The 19,294-nt window shown below is 41.6% G+C and overlaps 1 protein-coding gene across 3 annotated transcripts; it reads left to right on the top strand.

Annotated features, from left to right (window-relative positions):
- Nucleotides 1-2,644: 2,644 nt before the first annotated feature.
- Nucleotides 2,645-11,488, top strand: LOC139806943 (tubulin alpha-8 chain). Of its 3 annotated transcripts, none has more exons than XM_071767260.1 (5): nt 2,645-2,847; nt 6,536-6,758; nt 7,457-7,605; nt 8,137-8,817; nt 9,657-11,488. In XM_071767260.1, the coding sequence occupies exons 1-5, from the start codon at nt 2,845-2,847 to the stop codon at nt 9,942-9,944; spliced, it is 1,344 nt and encodes a 447-aa protein (XP_071623361.1). In that variant the 5' UTR covers nt 2,645-2,844; the 3' UTR covers nt 9,945-11,488. The 3 variants fall into 3 exon arrangements, with proteins under 3 accessions (XP_071623361.1, XP_071623381.1, XP_071623371.1); XM_071767270.1 differs by having other exon boundaries at nt 2,708-2,855; XM_071767280.1 differs by lacking the exon at nt 6,536-6,758 and having other exon boundaries at nt 2,704-2,847.
- The last annotated feature ends 7,806 nt before the right edge of the window (nt 11,489-19,294 follow it).

The following is a 19,294-nucleotide window of genomic DNA, read 5'->3' as shown; positions in this document are numbered from 1 at the left end:
TGCTAAAAGTTCATAAATGAAAGCAGGCACATCAAGAAACTTCATTGATGCAATTTGTTTTTTTGTCTGCAAACTCAATTTCTGGTCATTATATTACTGACTATAGTTCTGAACTTGCTATATTAGGGAAGATAATTCTGCAAGTCCAGATCTAATTCCACAATTTTAACACATACATAGAAATTTTGTATATGACAATTCGTAGGAAAAAAGGAAATAACTATTTTGAAACCGTATCCTAAGATGTAAATAATTTTTATTTAAAAGTCACTCAAAAATACATAGCGTAGTTCTCTTACAGGGATAATGACTGAAATGTGGACACTGAAATACAAGACTTGAGGCTAATTTCAGAAATGATTGAAAGGAGATGCTGTCACTCCTCCCAGTAGGTGGCAACAGAATGCCAGAATGGAGTTCTACAGGGTACACAGGGAAGCATTTATGTCTTCAATTGCTGAACCTTAAGAAGTACAGTAATGTGTGCAAAACGTGCAGACTTTCACACAGAAAATTAAATGCAAAAGTGTTTTTTGTATGGTCACTGAAGAACTTCTTAGGAGTTTTGTGAGATTATAAAATAATCCACAATTCTGGCACTATTGGCAAGTCACTTAGCAAATCTGTAGGGATTGATGTATATATCTGGTAGAGGAGATAAGTCAACTGTCCTTCATTTGCCTATTGACATATTTTGATCTTTAGTTAGAAGAGATCTTATAGATATCAGGACTTGGTGGTTCTCTTGGCTTAAGATCTGTACTTCTAAGCTCTGTGTTATTAGAAAATGCTATTTTGGGGGATGTTTATATTTTTACATAGAGAAAAAGGCTTTAGGTTTTGTGTGGCCGTGTTACAAGTTTTTGTGTTTTAAAATCCCTCTAGAAGGCTGATTTTGATAGAATCATACGCAATTGGAGATACTACCTCACAAATCCACTGCTATGTTGCAATTGCTTTGGAGTGCACCTGTGGCGTGGCACCCATCCATGTGCACATGAGAATTCCTTTGAGCATACCCACACCATGCCAGCTGCATGCAGACCCCATGTCGCCCCAAGAAGCATCTCATCATCTACCAGTGTGGCAAGGTAAAAGATGAAGTGGGCTGGTGTTGACCAGACCCTCCACCCATGCAGGGCACATCTCAAGCCTGTTCCAGGAAGAACAGAGAGGTGGCCCTACATGTTCACCCTCTGCCCATACAGGTTGAATGCCAGTATCAAGCAGGATAACTTTTTTCCAAGAATCCAGCTCTAGGACAAACATTGCCTCATGTCTCTATGACATGGAGTGTAGAGGCTGACTTTGGAGTCAGCAAAATTCACCCATCCCTGGAAGTACAGTCCCATGCTGGGCATTCAGGTGTCCCTCTAAATTTGCTGTGAGACAGTTTCCTGAGGTGATTCTCTGCACAGAGCTCCACATCAGCTTTAACATTTCAGGTTGCCTGGAATGCTGGAGCTTCGCTGGAATGTTACTATGCTATATTGGAAGAATAACACTAGAACAACCTATTCCTCATCCTCAAAGCAATGATAGCATGGTTTTCTGGAGAAATGTGGGTCTCATTTTAAAGAAAGCATCTGATAGAAAGTATAATGAGAATTTTTCCTCTGCAAAAAATGTGTACATTTTTTCCAGCCAAAATGAAATAGTGATTTGCAGGCTTATGTACAGTTCAGAAAAATGAAGATTATGCCAAATAAAATGTGAGTTTATAAAAAACATATGAAGTACTCCACACTGTTAAAATGTATGTGTTAGTTAAAGAAGAAGGTCCTTAGACAGCTGCCAATAGTGGCAGAACAATCTATTAATATAATCATATCAAAGTAGACTAGCCTAAAACATAGTTGTTCATTTAGATTTCTACTGATGCAACATCATAATAAACAGTATTTTTCTAAAGCCCAGGGTTACATAATACTGACATTCAAGCAATGAGGTGTGCCTTCCTCTTTGTTGCCTAGGCTTTGCAAGCACAGGAATTTCTCCACTGAAAGAAGTTGCTGCTTTCCAACACTGAGCTAGTGCAGAAGCAGCAAACAATAAAATGGTGGAGGCAACTGCCTGCAGTTCGTGTAGCCTAGCCTCCAGCTAGGCCTTGCAATAAGAATCGGATTTCTTTCTGTGTTTGTACAGATGGGTTTGACTCTGCACTGAATACTGCCCCATACTGCTGACAGTCCAGACGACTACACAGAAAGAGAAGCTACTGAAGTAAATTGAAACATGAACAGAGAGGCAGCTGGAGTAAAGACAGAAAGAAGTCAGGCCAGCATTTAAGAGCCCTGGAAGAGAACACTAATTATATTTACTTTCCAGTCCTCTATTTTATTTTATTTTATTCTACCTCCCTCTTTATCATTCATTGGCTTTTTACACCCTCTTGGTCTATTGGAATTTAGGAGTGATTTTCATCTAGATGTGTATGTGCTGGCAGAACAGGGAACTGGGATGGTATGTGTCTTAGAGGTAATATATATGGATAATACTCAAGTGCTAGAAAGAACAACGCATGGCATGTTACACAGCCCCACTCAGATTTAAAAAGCATGCCAAACCAGGCGGGACTAAATTTGAAATCTGGGGCATATCTGAGCCCTGTCTGTCTGGATGAATTTGCATATGTGGGGTGGTGGGGAGGGCAGGAGGCAGTGATGCCGTGGGCAGAAGTGCTGAGCCTGTGACTTGTTCCCCACTGCACCCTGACACTGAAGCTCAGCAGCAGGTGCTGGGTGCTGGGCCCAGGCTGCCTCTTACCCTGCAGCCCAGAGCCAGGCTCCTGCAAAGATCTGCCCCTGCTGATCCCAAAGGGAAGGAAACACCACTGGAGACACCATGGTAAGGGGGTATGTGGGAATACCAGTCATAGGGTGACAGGGAAGATAGTGGGTGGGGGAAGGCAGGGGGATCTGCTGTTGTTATCAGTTGTTTGTGCAACAAAACCCTGATCTCACGCACCACTTACCACGGAAGAAGATGGGAAAGGAATGTCAAAAAACCCCACTGGAGCTGCAGGGCATGGAAAATCAGTGTTTTCTTCAAAGGGTCTCTAATTAGTAGACTTATAAGACAGTTCTGGAGTCTTAGGTTTTTAATACTCTCTGTTGTTAGTATATTTTCTCAACACACATTTTGTATGAGATAATATTTTATTTTTTTTTTTAGAAATAAACCAAAAAAAGTTAGTTACCTCTTTGTCTGCTTTAAATTAACACAGCCCCTGTGGCTGTACTGTACATTGCTACATGGTGTATACCTGTGTGTTTCTGGAGAGCATATTTTTATACATGTATGTGTTTAAGTAAAGAAATACCCTTCATTTTTAAGATTTGGGGGTTTATTACAAATTGGTAGAAATTTCTCAAAACCTCTTAAGAGTGTGAAAATGTCGTTTCGACTTTTATTCCAATTTATGCTTAGTAACACATCTTGCTTTGGTGCATAAAACCGCTATTTTCTACCAGTACAACTGCAGGTCCAAAATGAGAGTGTTCATTTTGCAGGCAAGATAAATGCTTCCACAAGCTCCCCATGAGCTCACTTATGGTAGTGAGGAATAGTGTTTTAGGAATAGCTGGGAATATCTGCAAGCCTAAAGTCTGCCTTTGTGCAGTAAATACTTAAGCCAGTATTCTGTTTGTTTTTTTTTTATTAGAATCAAAGCTGCCCCAGGTTTAGTGTCGCAAACAACCTGTCCCTTTCCACTGTCTCTGGGTAAACAAAAGGTCAGGACTACAATTTGTAAGACAGGTCCTGGTACATTAATGGTAGGATGTGAAACACGAGTTTGGAGTAAGCCCCAAATTTAAATACCATGTAGAGATCAATTTACTCTGCCTGTGAATTCAAAGACACCCACTCTCTTCCCTATTAAAAGTCTTCCTATTTTAAAGCTGTTTACCATGCAAAATTAGAAATATTTTTGTTATTTCCTTCTTTTCTTGAAGAGTATTTCCAAATTAATGCTGGGTAGGAAAAGATGGGAATTGAAGGCGAGAGCTGCAGCCAGTCCTGGCTCAAAAGACAGTGTTGAGATACTGTGTCAAATCATCACAGCTGAAAGATCAATCTAAAAGGAAAGGAACTGGTTCTGCAGTTTTCAGCTATAATCCTATACTAAGCTTTAAAATATTAACTTTCTAAGGCAACATTCCCTAATTCCATCTGTGAAAAAACAGACCAATTTCTCTACTGATCTGAGGAACAGAGTGAAGCATCTTTTTAGATTCCAAGTGTTGCTTGACTTCTAATTGTAGTTCCACTCTAAAAGATAATCTTTAAAAAAGTAATCTGTCCTCATTGCTGTATTTAAAAGGAAAAAGACATTTTAAAAAAAATTTTCCTTGCTGCCAGGCTTACTAGATTTACACCAGGATTTAAAAGAAAAGCAGGAGCCTGTCCTGAACAAAATCAGCATTAATTGAATTCTCTAAGCCCAAAAATGCCTTCAGTGTCTCCTGAGTAATCCTTCAGATTACAACTCCATTGCAGCATACTGTCAGTAAAATAACTCGGGTAGTTTTGCCACAGCTCTAGTGAGAAAAGGAGGGTTGTGCAAGTACACTTGAGAGCTTGTTACACACACTGCTGCATGTGCATTTGCAGAGTCAGCAACTTACAAATGAGTACTGAATAGAAATAATATATGTAGTATAAGAAATGTTTAAATTGGCTTTCCATAATCATTTGAACTTCTGGGTATAACTAACTGGAGCAATGGTGATTTCTAAAATTCCACTTGTTTCTTAAAAAAATATCTTCAGTAGTGTTTCTAAAATGGAAATACATGTCAGCTGTGAAGAAAACACTGCTCCAAAGACGGTGCTGGTCACACATTCTGCCTGAGGATTTAGTTTTCTGGTTAGAAGCATTTTACTCACAGGACACAGGATGATTCTGCAGCTTAAGCAGTTACAGAACTGGGAAAAAGAAAAAGAGAAAGAAAAAGGAAAAAGAAAAGGAGAAAGAAAAAGAAAAAGAGAAAGAAAAAGAAAAATAAAAATAGAAAGAAAAAGAAGGAAAAGGAAAAAGAAGGAGAAAAAGAAAGAGAAAGAAAAAGAAAAGGAAAAGGAAAAAGGAGAAAAAGAAAAAGAAGGAGAAAAAGAAAAAGAAGGAGAAAAAGAAAAAGAAGAAGAAAAAGAGAAAGTAAAAGAAAAAGAAAAAGAGAAAGAGAAAGAAAAGGAATCTCGCCAAATCTGGTATTAAGTTATTCAACATCTTGAAATGAGATATTACAAAACAAAAATTAATGAGGACCATTCTGTGGCCTTGAAGCCAGGTAGAAGCCAGGTAGCATGGCCTGCTGTGTATTTAAGCATCTGAATTCTCTTTTTGTCTCCAAAGGTTAGTGAGCTACTCACTGGAAACCATTCTTGACAATGAGTTGTATTCTGAATGATGCCAGCATTTTCTGGAGAAGTATGAACTTGCATAAGCCAAAACTGTGCCAGAGAGTGTGCTAAGTATCAGTCAGCACAGGTATTCACAGGACAGTGTTCACTACTATGAACTATGTTTTTTACTCCCTAGTATAGACAGGACCACTGTCACGGTTTAACAGTGCCCAAAGCAGGACAACTATTGAGATCACAAAGATGGAGCTCAGAAGACTATAATTACAATTGTTCCAAAGCAGAGACTGAAGCTGAAAACTCTACATGTCTGAAACCACTCTGTCCTTACAAAACTGCTTTTCGCTACACCCCATGTGGTAATCTTCTGGACTAATTCAGAAGTATCTTTCTAATAATTCTGTATCTGAGCTTAAGAAATCCAGCACTAGGTCCTTTGTGCTCCTGTTCTCCAACTGTAAAGGAGCTTTGAGCAACTGGCACCTGTCTATTTTAGCCTGGTGTTATATATGCTGTTTTCTTTACACTGAAGTCCCTGGCTACTACAGGAACTATGCTCAAAATTACACAAATAAACACACTATATTCCAAAAACATTGACTGAATATGCAGTGGACCTACAATGTCAAATTTGTAGCTTCTCAGGAGCTTGAAGGAACATTTGTTTTCACTGTCAGAATCTGAAATAACTTCCCAAGGTGAATATTGCTTAAAGCAAATCTTCTAAGTTTCCACTCTAGCCCTCTGTCAGAGGGTTAAAGGCTCAAAAGGTATCATCTGTCTTGGGTTACATAAGGCTGTGATTACATGGCTGTGTCAGGTTCCATCCAGGAATAAAAATAAACTCAACTGTGATGTACTTCTCAGCAGAGCCAATCTATAGGAGGAAAAGTGAGGTTTCTGTTAACTGAAATATTTTTTTTTGCCAGTCTGTTTTCATGTACCCATATATTACAGTGCAAAGGTCTGAGTTTTCTTAAAGAACTGTCCCAGTATCTTCTGTGTATATGTACTGTGTCATTGTGGTCATGGGGTCAAATAATGAAGTGAAATGCTGACTGTGACAATTCACCATTTCTCGGGAAAGCAATACACTGGGAAAAAGTAGTGATTAGGAATAAGGAGGACTAACATGGGGTGTTTATTCTGACCCTGTCTCTGTTCTCTCCTCTTAGCGTGAGTGCATCTCTATTCATGTTGGCCAGGCTGGAGTTCAGATAGGAAACGCATGCTGGGAACTCTTCTGCCTAGAGCACGGCATTCAGCCAGATGGCACCTTCAAGGATCTGCACAATAAACTTAACAATGACGACTCTTTCACCACATTTTTCAATGAAACGGTCACTGGGAAGCATGTGCCACGAGCTGTAATGGTGGACTTGGAACCAACTGTAGTAGGTCAGTAGAGAAATCGACCTGGAAAATGGAAAAGAGCTTACTCTTCCTAATATCACCATAGTCTCACCAGTCTCCACTGATAAAAGCAGCACACTTTTTGTATCTTGATCTAGCACTAGGCAGCATTAAATTAATCATCTTGTGACACAGAATGCCAGATTCTGCCAAGACTCAATTATCTCCATAGGTACTATAAACATCAGAACATCAGGCTCTTCAGCAGTTTAGTAGCTAGCACATGTGGTTTGTATGACTTCTTTTTGCAAAAACATTTAACTTTTGGGTTTGTTTCTTGTGACATTTTGCCATGTGAATTATGCTTTTCTCTGGCTTGGATTCAAAATGGGAAGTGTCAACTTCCCCCCCAGGAATAGAAGGATTTCTAACAACTGGGGCACCTGGGGAAAACTGATTTACTTCACACTTATTTTGTGGTGACTTCTCATCAGTACAGGCTGTACAACTGACAAGTTCATGACAAGATAACATCTGTGGCTGGATATAAACCAGCACCATAAAAGACCAGAATGAAACAATTTAAAAATGCTAAGGAAAGTTTTCCCTTCTCGGTCAGCATCAGGTTTTTGATGCCATGACGTCCTTCGAGTTTAAGATTGCATCAGTGCACACAACTTCTGTTTGTTGTGGGCATTCGTGCAAAGCCATATAGCTTCTAACAAATTCTCTTTCATGTTCAGATGAAGTTCGGGCTGGCACCTTCCGGGAACTTTTTCATCCAGAACAGCTGATCACTGGAAAAGAAGATGCAGCTAATAACTATGCCCGTGGACACTACACCATTGGCAAAGAAAGCATTGATATTGTGCTTGATCGTGTCCGTAAGCTGGTAAGTCCCAGTAGTTTTGAAATAGCAGTTTGGATTCTGCAGAAGACGTGCAGAACACATAGCTTCTTAACTACAAATGATACTAATCAGTCAGAAAAGAAACCTCAAGATATTACTCTACGGGCGTCATTACCAGTCCAAGGGAGAAAAGCCCAGTAGTTATCTTACCAGGTATATATATATACTTCAGATAGTCTTAAAAACTGGTTCTGAATATGTAACTCTTCATTAGCATAGCCCTGGAGCAGCAATACTGGTATAGAAGGGTAAATTCAGCAGTTCTACATTGCTAGTTTCAGCTAGACTAACTAAAAGAAGAGTGAAGTTTAGAGATAGAAGCTCCACAGATAAGAGTCAAACTTTTCTAAGTTCAGCCAGTGAAGGAAGTAAAGGATAGGATTAGCACCAGTACTTGACATGAAATCTTTGCTGTATGTTGCTGATAATTGCTATCTGCTTCAGCTCAAAATAAGCTCACCCAGCACATGAAAAGCCTTTTCTCTTCCTTTCACCTTCTCTTTTGCTTTCTAGACTGATGCCTGTGCTGGGCTGCAAGGATTCCTGATCTTCCACAGCTTTGGTGGGGGCACTGGCTCTGGCTTTACTTCCTTACTGATGGAACGCCTCTCTGTGGATTATGGAAAGAAGTCCAAACTGGAGTTTGCCATCTACCCAGCTCCTCAGGTCTCCACTGCTGTGGTGGAGCCCTACAATTCCATCCTGACCACACACACCACCCTGGAACACTCAGATTGTGCCTTCATGGTGGATAATGAGGCCATCTATGATATCTGCCGCAGAAACCTGGACATTGAGCGCCCCACTTACACCAACCTCAACCACCTTATCAGCCAGATCGTCTCCTCCATCACTGCCTCGCTGCGCTTTGACGGTGCCCTTAATGTGGATCTGACGGAGTTCCAGACCAACCTGGTGCCCTACCCACGCATCCACTTCCCCTTAGTAACCTACTCCCCTATCATCTCCTCTGACAGAGCCTATCATGAGCAGCTCTCGGTGGCTGAAATCACCAACTCCTGCTTTGAGCCCAACAACCAGATGGTGAAGTGTGATCCAAGGCATGGGAAGTACATGGCCTGCTGCATGCTCTATCGTGGTGATGTAGTTCCCAAAGATGTCAATGAAGCAATTGCTGCCATCAAGACTAAGAGAAATATCCAGTTTGTTGACTGGTGTCCAACAGGCTTCAAGGTGAGTAGGGCTGGCATAAGCATCCTCTCTTTAATGTTTGAAGGGGAAACTGATACTTTTAAGTTAAGTATTTAAAATGGTATTTAAAGTTTAAGGAGTCTGTCACTGCATGTTTTCCACTTCTGAGACAAAGGAACATAAGACACGTGTATGTATAAATATGCCCTTTCTCCTTTGGACAACCCGTTGACACAGACTCCTAGTACCTACATAAGAGGTAATGTGAAGTGTATATGAGTTAAAATCTAAAAAGCATTAATTTCAGACCTGAATATTTAAAAAAAAAACAGTGAGTGTTCCCTCTGAAGCATCAACCAAAACTAAGGAAATACAAAATCCAATACAATTAATAAAGGAAATGCTGATGTTAGGGAATGTTAACACCCTCATCCAGAAGTATTACATTGCCTTTCTCCACTGGCTACATAATAGTGTTGGGAAACATAATGTCAACAATAATACAGACGTTAGCAGTGGAAAAACATCTGCCATACAAATAGCTGATTTAGAATAAAAACTCTTAACTGGGAACTAACTTTCTGTATTAGTTTCTATAGAGTATCTTGGTGAAACTCTGTGTTCAGTATTGAGTAGCTATTAAGAAAGCTACAAAGTTACCAAAGTACATTAAACATATGAATAATGCATATATTAAAATGAAGAAATATCATACTGTTTCTGATGTTACTTTTAATGGCATTTGCCATCTCGCAGTTTCCAAAGAGGCATACTCTACCTCATTATCTGTAACTCTACTCACTTTTTACTTTTTTTTTCAGCTCTTTGATTGCCTTCTGTTCTTGCCTTTTTACAACCTTCTCTCATACTCCTGTTTCCAGGTTGGGATCAACTATCAACCTCCTACAGTAGTTCCTGGTGGAGACCTAGCCCAGGTTCAGCGAGCAGTCTGCATGCTGAGCAACACCACAGCCATTGCAGAGGCCTGGGCAAGGCTTGATCACAAGTTTGACCTGATGTATGCCAAGAGAGCTTTTGTGCACTGGTATGTGGGTGAAGGGATGGAGGAAGGAGAATTTGCAGAGGCCCGAGAGGACCTGGCTGCCCTGGAAAAGGACTATGAAGAAGTGGGAACTGACTCATTTGAAGAAGAATATAATGGGGAGTAATTTTGAAATACATTTTGTTTCTTGTGAGCACAGAATTTTCTCTGTACCACTTCATTGCATGTGTCTACCATCAGGCCACCCCTTTGTATGCTGTATATTTAGGAGGGGTCATATAGAGACATCACAGACAAATTGTCCTATAAGATATGATCAGTTGTAGTAATGCCCTACCACTCCCCACATTGCAAAAAGTCTTAGTCTTCTCTCTTGTATATTTCATGTAAGCTTCTTCAAGCTTTAATATACATACTACACCTGCTATGATTTATATATATGATTTATATATGATTTATATGATTTATATATGCAAGCTTATAATGGAGCACATTGAGTCAGTAGAGTTTTCAAAGTTCAAATCTTACATACCTTCACCTTTTCTTACTGGCATGTCAACAAATAGTGACAATGGAAAAATTGTGCCTCTGCTCTGTGCTTTATTATCCCTTCACTGATCTTCAGCTGATTGACCCAAAAGGAACATTTCACTCTTTTCTGAAATACCACCCCTTTAACAGCAAACACACAGCAGAAATATTAAAGCAATGCAATTTTTCCACATTTGGGGCTAAACATCTGTATTGTGAAAACAAGCATCCTATTAGGTTGTGTACAGCTGCAGCAGGTGTAAGAATTCCTTTTCCATGTCTCTCTGAAACTGTTTCAACGAGAAAACTGTCTCATGAGAAACGTTCAGTATTCCTTACTTACCTAGATTGTTCTTCCTCTGCAAGAAACAACCTTTGCTTTATCCAGCAGACTACTGTGCCACCCGTGTCAATTTTTATTTAGTGCACCATGTGAGAGTGAGTCTGCAATACAGGCATTTGAATGTTCAGTCAAAGATAACTCAAAGTAATGATTGAAGATCTCAGATTTACAGGATTCACAACATGCTAGGCCCAGGTCTACATCCCTGATAAGAGACAAGCATGCGTGCTGAGGCCGCTGGCAGTTCGCATTGCAAGGCCACTCTTTTGTTGATCATGCTGACTTGGACAAGTACCCAAAGACTGGAGGAAAGCAAATATCACTCCTATCTGAAAAAAGTGCAAGAAAGAGGACCCAGGGAACTACAGGCTGGTCAGCCTGATCTCGATCCCTGGGAAGGTGATGGAGCAGCTAGTCCTGGAAACCATTTCCAGATACATGAACAAGAAGAAAATCATCAGTTGTGCTCAGAAGGGATTCATGAAGGAGGAGTTGTTTTTGACCAACTCGATAATTTTCTATGATTAAACAATTGGCCTGGTAAATACCGGGAGAGAGCAATGGATATTGTCTACTGTCCCTTGATCAGGGAGTTTGTGAAGTCTCACAAAAGTCACCTGGATATAATCCTTGGCAACCGGCTCTAGGTGGCCCTGCAGATGACCTCTAGAGGTCCCTTCCATCAGCAACCATTCTGTGATCTTTTCATGTAGAGATTTCTATTTATATTGGCAGTTTCGTTTCATACGTCAACATCACATTGAACTTGTATACTCTGTATGCATTATATGCATTTAATTAACCAGATGAATAAATTACTAAACTATGTTATGGAATGCCAGAATTGTATATTTTGAGGAAAACTTCCCTATGCGAGATACACTTGATTATGTACCTAAAAGGAAGCAACATGAATAAGTACCACTCAGTCTAGTGGGGTTCAGACTCCCACATGGTTTCCCTTACAGTTTTGTCCTGAACTGGGACCAAAACCAGAAACAGGAATTTTCATGCACGAAAAAAATGTATGCAGTCACACCAATAAGGGACCCTGCTATTCCACTGAGAAAGGAGAAACAGGGGGCAAATTAAGATCAAAAACATGACAAAAAATGACAGATGAACTGCTTGCTGTGGTCTTTGAAGAACTGGTGAAAGAAATGCAATGAATAAGTGGAAGTTACTGGTCCAGTGTGGAGTACTTTATGCATTCTAAAACACTGGGTGTGGAGTTCCAAACTTCCTGAAAGTTTTAAAATCTCATCCTGATCATGCAATGTTTTATTTTATTTGCCAGGACACTTAGTAATCAGGATCCCAGCTTTCGCAGTAGGTGATGCATTCTCTGGAATGCTTTTGTGATTACTTTAGAAGTGTTGTGGCATTTATCAGGAGCTAACAGCACTTTTCAAAGTGACTCTACACCACAATGCTGAGCAGGTGGTGTACTCGGAGACCCAAACACTGTGTCTTTCAGTTTTAGCCATCTCTTCATCTGAGCACACTTCATGTGCTCAGACTCCTGCCCATTGTTTGTTTTGGAAATGGGGTGTCTCAGCTCACTTCTACAGGCAAAGGTTAAAATATTCTTAAATAAGATATATGCTTGTCTTAATCAAGCACTAGGCTCTCCCAGAGGTCATTACCAAAAGCCAATTCCGCTGCATACTGTTTCAGTAGCTTCCACTGTCTGGTCAGGCATAGTTTCTGTTTAATCTCCAGCTTCAGTTTGCACTTTGCTCAAGTGATTTCACTGTCTCTAGGCAAATCATGGCTTAGGAGTTCTCTCTCTTCCTCCCTTCTACCAGGCAGATGCCAGCCAAGCTAGTGATAGAAAAGAAACATTACTAAATTTAAACCATTGCCAAGAGGCTCTGTCAGAGTCAGAGCAAAGATCCTAAGTTATTCTTTTCCTCACAGCCCCTACAGATATCCATACCTATCCATCTTGACAACACAGGAAGCCACTGCTCTGACTGCTGGGCAGCTGTGCTCCCTCCAACAAAGCCAGGTCATATGATCAGGTTCTCCATAACCTGTCCAGAGGTTATGCAACTGGGACCTCTCCTGTGGGGATGGCAATGACCACTCTAATAGGCTCCATTCAATCCCTCTGAAAGCCTTTCTCCTTCCTGGGGTTCAGTGAAGCAGGGTGCTAGCTGCACAGAGGTATCTGACACAGGGGTGGGAGCACACATTGTCTTCACCTGTGCTAGCAGAGAAACTAAGACAGCTAAGGCTCTCTCTACAATAAATCCATGTTAGCATAAACCTTTCCCCAGTAAGGTGCACCCAAAGTGATCTTTGTTATGGGACAAAGAGGAGGCCATGAACATCCCTGCTCATTACATTGGGGTTACGGTCATCATTCTCCTCCTCAGACATGAAGTCTTCTAGCCACTTCCCCTAAGGCATGGCTCTTTAGTTCAAGGTGTAACAGGAACAAATAATATGTTAATAATAAGAACACGTATGTTACTTGATACCTCACACAGCGTCTTTGCTGCAGAAATTTTATTAGAAAGGACTTCAACATTCAGCTCCTAAATTCCCTCTATAATGGCTAAATATCTGTATAATACAGGAAGTAGTCTGTAAGTCAGGACTTACACACCTGTTTCTATAGCATTCCCTGAATTTAGTAACTTAGTGAGACAACAGCTGAAGGCTTCTGTATAGCACATGTGAGTTCAGTTTGCTAGCAGCTCACAGAAGGGGCTTTTCTGAGGTAGGCAAAGAGGTGCCCCAAAGACATCAGTGAGCTTCTAGGGATCAAAGAAAGGGAAACAGATAACAACAGGATCTCTGCCTAGCCTCTGGAAGGAAGCAACACCTTTCCCCTCACTAAGCCCTCACATTCTGCTAAACCAATCCTACAGACAGACAGGGGAGAAGGGGTTTAGGGTTTGAACTTGTCCCTGGGGACTGTAATGTGGCAGCAGCAAGGGAAACACTTAGTGCCTCTGACCCAGCTGGAGTTCCTCAGTGAAGTGCAAGCAGGTGTGCCCTGCCAAATCACAAATGGACTTTCCCCTTTAGGGTCCCAGAGACTCAATCTATTTTACACACATAGCAGGACTACTGCTGTCACGACCCACAAGGTGAGTGCGGCACCCTCACATCTCACAAAGTGAGCAGAGCTGCCCAGATGTGTGAGCCAAACAAGATATCATGTCCCACGGAGTGGATACAGCATTACAGCCCACAGAGCAGGCATGGGCAGAGTTTGCCAGGAGTGGGGGTTGAGCCAGGAAGATTTGGACTGGACCTCCTAGCTTTCTAAACTCCTTCAGAGAGGAGGCTAGGTGTTGGGAAACTGTCTGGAAGAAAACAGACATGTGAGCAATCCTGACTCTTTAGCTTTAGCTAGAGTAAACTAAGGGCCTTAAGACCCAGTTGCAAGGTTACTGAAAGATGAGCTATGGGAAAAAGATAAGGGAGCTGGCAGTAGAAAAGAAGAATAACAGGATAATGAGGTAGCCAGCAGAAGTTCTGTGAGAACAGAATTTGTGTCCAAGATATAGCCACCTGCAAGATATCATTATATAAACAAAGGCTCTATATAAAGCGAGTGTCCACTGTTAATAAACGACTTCACTTTAACCATATTGGTGACTGCGTGTCGTCCTTTAAGCCTCCGCGGATTTTTTTTCCTACATTTGGCGCCCGAACAGGGACCCTCTCGCTGTTGCTTCCAGGAGCGATGAAGACAGCTGGAATGAGAGGGTAGCGAGAAAGCCGCCCGAAGGAACGGTGCGGCAGGAGCGGAGAAGCCAGTCGAAAGGAGACTGCTGCCCCGGCGGTCTATGTAGCTGGTGCCCGGCTACGGAACGAAAGAGGTACCTCGGAATTGAAGAATCTTGCCAAGAAAAAGGTGAGCGGCTGGGGAGGAGATGGGGTCTACACTCTCTAAAGAAGAAGAGGCAGTAGTTAAGCTCCTCCAATGTATTCTCTCTAAGAGAGGTTTATCACACGAAGGCAGGACCTTACGTGAATTACTGAAATGGGCACGGGATAGAGACTTGATCCCCTCGATGGGTACCGTTTTAGAGTTACCTGCTTGGGAAGCCATAGGTACTGCCCTATGGGATAAAATTAACGATGGAGATAAGGAGGCACGACGCTTAGCCGCACTCTGGAAATTGATTAGAGAAACCTTAAAAGAAACGAAAAGTGAAAGAGTAGCAGCCTCAGCGTTTGCTGCCTTAACACCTGATCTACCAATACCGATGAATGCTCAAAATATGTACTTGACCTCTAGGCAGTTATTTGAGACACCTAAGGTGCCCCCACCAGCACCTGAAGGGACTATACTGATTCAAGCTCAGCCAACTGTGCCATTTGACCCTGGAGGGTCGGATGAAAAGCAAAAATGGGACTGAGAAGCAAAACGAAATGCGACCGAAAACACCACCAAAATCGTCGGAGGACCCAGAGGGAGAGAAGCCGGAGAACACAGGCGAGGAACCTTGGAATGCAGACCCCCCCCCTCCTGCCTGCCTGCCACGGCTCCCGAACACTCTGCCACCGCTGCCTTCCTCTCCACCTCCGATGCCTGATTTATCTTCTTGACCACAGTTGCCATCAATTAATCCTCTGCTTCACCTGTCAACACCATCAGTGCCTGCTATAGAGCAACAACCAAGGAAAGAACTGGGACTCGGAGACTAGCAACTCAGGGAACTGCTGAAGAAACTGAAAGAACTGGAGACCAAGGATGAGTATACCCCTGAAAAAACCCTAGTTTTTTGCTCCGGAGAATACCCTGAACAACCCAGGGGCACTAATCCAATTTTATCCCCTGATCTGTTCCCTATCCCTGCTCCTACTTCCCTTAACCCTTTAACACCCACTGCTCCACCTCTTCCAGATCCAACATGGGGAGGGGAGGGTGTTAGAGGGGATAGTGGGGGGGGGGGGGGGGGGAAAAGGTGGAATCAACAATTGCAATTTCATCATAAATGGCAGATGCTGTGTGAAAATGAAGCTGTGATTCCTAGACAGAACACCGATGCATTATACAGAGTGCAAGCACAAATGTTACTTGGTGCTTGTCCTTTTGTATGTGCAGATTTGCAGGCATGGTTTCAAACTGAAGTGTTACAACTTTCACAAGAACTGGCATATAAAGCTTTGTAAACGGTGCATGATCCTGCACAAGCAACTCCCTCTTTTACAAATATTAAACGAGGGAGTGGAGCCATATCCAAAATTTGTGGATCACTTATATTCAGTGGTAATATCACATCCCAACTTGACAGAAGAGATGAAAACAGAATTTTTTTATATGTCAGCATATGACAATGCTAATGAAAAAAACTAAACGTGCACTAGGACTACTCCCAAAAGGTGCTACAGCAGCCCAATTGTTAGAAGCTTCTGAGCAAATGCTAGAAGCAGATAAAGCTGCTTAAGGACCATCATTGCAATATGGTTCTCAATATTGATTTATATTGTGGTGCATGGTCCACTGGTGTTTCATACAGAGACAAAAAACAAACAAACAAACAAACAAAACCAAAACGAAAAAAAAAACAACAAAAAACAAAACAAAAAACAAAACAAAAAAAAAAAAACAAAACAAAAAAAAAAAAAAAAAACCAAAACTTGGTAATTACACTTGAGTTTTGGTTTGGGAAATTGTACCACTTCTTTTAATTTTAGGCTAACTTCATTAGATTTTATGAGAACGAGTATGCCTTTTTGGAGGCCAAGAGTTGCTGCGGAGAGTGAGAGCTGCTCCTCGTACAGAGAGCACCCCCACTCCTGCCTCCGCAGCCGCTTCTCGCCCCCCCGCACACAAGGGCACAACTCAGATGTGGCCGGTGAGCATTGCCAGTGTATCTGTTGCAGCTGCTGTCTCTACCCCCACAGACACTGCTGCTGCTCAAAAAATGAGCCCTGCTGCAGACCACGGAAAAAAAAAAAAAAAAAGAAAAAAAAAGAAAAAAAAAGAAAAAAAAAAAAAAAAAAAAGGGAAAATAGGGGGGAGGAGAGTGTGCCTTTGCTGTTTAAAGGCTTGGAATTCTGTCTCTAAACAATTTTATTAGGCCTTTTTGGGCCTCAATTTGGCAACCATGAAGGAAACCAGGACTCCACTGTGCCGTGACCCGGGAGGGGTCTGGGGACGCTTTTGGGGCCCCCTGACGAATTTTTGTCGGATAAGCCTCCTCTACCCTCTTGGTTCTATGCACCAGTGGACACCAGACCTTCCTTATACTAAAAAGGTATTTAAGTCCTTCCACTGCAGTGTGAAATGTGCTTTTCATATTGTATTGATAATAGGTTCTTGTTAATGTTGTAATTCATGTGATCGTTTATATGTTGATTATGGGATCCCTTGTCTATGTGTTGATTGTTGATTGTGCTATTCTGTTGCACTGCTAAGTAGATGAACTTAACTTCTGGTATTTTAACACAGATGCTAAAAGATGTTGATAGTGTCAGACATGCAGTTTTATAATATCATGCTGCCATTGACTTTTTATTATTAGCTTTTATTTATGTTTGTGAAGACTTTGATGGAGTGTATTTGCATGAATTTATCTGATCATTCAGAGTCAATTCACAACCAAAAACGATTGATTAAGATAACATGAAAAATTAACTGTTGCATATATTGGGTTAAATGAATGGTTAAATCACTTAAGGATATAGGGATAGCTTAGAGATTTAATTAGACAAGGTTTATCAATTATATTTGTTATTATTGGTTTTGATGCTTTCGTATTATTAGTATGTTGTTTATGGCAATGTATTATTAGCATGTTATTTCACGTAATGAAGTAAGTCAGGCTTGCTCAAAAACAAAAAGGGGGATATGTTGGGAAACTGTCTGGAAGAAAACAGACATGTGAGCAATCCTGACTCTTTAGCTTTAGCTAGAGTAAACTAAGGGCCTTAAGACCCAGTTGCAAGGTTACTGAAAGATGAGCTATGGGAAAAAGATAAGGGAGCTGGCAGTAGAAAAGAAGAATAACAGGATAATGAGGTAGCCAGCAGAAGTTCTGTGAGAACAGAATTTGTGTCCAAGATATAGCCACCTGCAAGATATCATTATATAAACAAAGGCTCTATATAAAGCGAGTGTCCACTGTTAATAAACGACTTCACTTTAACCATATTGGTGACTGCGTGTCGTCCTTTAAGCCTCCGCGGATTTTTTTTCCTACAGCTAGGCACAACTGGGTCCAATCCTCCTCTAATTAATCTCTTTTAACACCTCATTTGGCGAGATTAAAGTTGGGAATTCTCTGCGCAGTATTCTTGGAGTAAGATTATTCCCCAGGAGGTTTGTATAAAAACACAACTTTACTTAAAAGTGGGTAAGATTTATAAAGTATGTAAGATCACAACTGGTAGAACTAGAAATGATGCTTTCAAAGCAATGGATTACAGTTTCACAAAATTTAAGGAAATTGTCAAAACAACAGGTTACGACTAACAAAACTTAACAAAGCAACAGATAGTAAAACTTAACAAAGTTGGAATCTATGTTACCCCCATGTGCTAAGGTTAGAAATAGGGACACAGGGGGAGAGAAGGATAAAGAAGATAGGAAAGATACCACCACCCTCGTATCCAGCAATGACCTGAGTAGGAAATTGTGGTCCTTGGATGGTGGGTGTGCTTCCAGCACTTCCAGCGTGCATCTTTTATGCCACCTGACCCCACCTTTCAGGGGGGGTCTTTGGCATATCTTGCGAAGCTAGGTGTTCACTTGGGCCCCTCTAGATAGGGTGACTGGGCAATAACCCTTATTTCTGCACATGCACCATATGTGAGTCTGACCTCACTGATTTGCAACTGTCTCGAAGGAGCAATTTTAAAATTAATAGCATTGGCTTGGGTGGAGGACCTGGGTGGCCAGAGATGAACAGGGGGTGACACCTCGATGTGATAAGACCTATTGGGTGGAGGCTATTCCTCTTTGAGCACCAGCCTTCAATGCTGGGACATCCCTCCAGGCACGACTGAGCCACCTTGATTGTACTTGCGAAGTACCTGGCTAAGGAGGCGGAAGCAGAGTAAGGATGGCACCAGGAAGAAGATAAGAACCGATGAATGGGTGGAGACTACTCCCCTTTCCTGAGGGCCAACCTTCAATACTGGGACGCCCCTGGAGGCACGATTATTTACTTGGCTAAAGTGTCTGGAAGAGAGGAGGAATGGCATCTGGAAGAAGATGACAACTGATGACTGGATGGACAACTACACCCTTCTGCTCCCCTCCAGGCAGCCTGCCTTCTAATGACTCTGGCTGACTGACAGCTGCCCCTTTGGAACAAAAGACACTCAGGGGTATATATTGCTGTCCATGCTCTGACTGGCATCGTCTCTTGACCCACCGCCATTTCTGCACTGGACCCTGTCCAGAATCAGCGCCATCCTGAAAAACCTCACTGGACAGCTGGACCCCTAGTGGTGACTCTCTCTCTCTGTCTCATTTTTCCCACTTTCTTATCCTTTTTCTCCACTTCTGTCTCTCATTCTTTCTTACCATTTTCTTACAACTTTTTCTCTCTCTTTCTTATATCTTCTTTTCCTCTCTCCCTCTTTTGCCTGGCTCTACATTTTTGCCTGTGTCAATTGTCAAATAAAATCAGCTTGCACCCGACCATTTCTACAGTTGGACTTTGTTT

The sequence above is a fragment of the Heliangelus exortis genome, chromosome 1 (genome assembly GCF_036169615.1).
Source record: "Heliangelus exortis chromosome 1, bHelExo1.hap1, whole genome shotgun sequence".
NCBI lineage: Eukaryota > Metazoa > Chordata > Aves > Apodiformes > Trochilidae > Heliangelus > Heliangelus exortis.
This window is presented reverse-complemented; position numbering and strand designations above follow the sequence as displayed.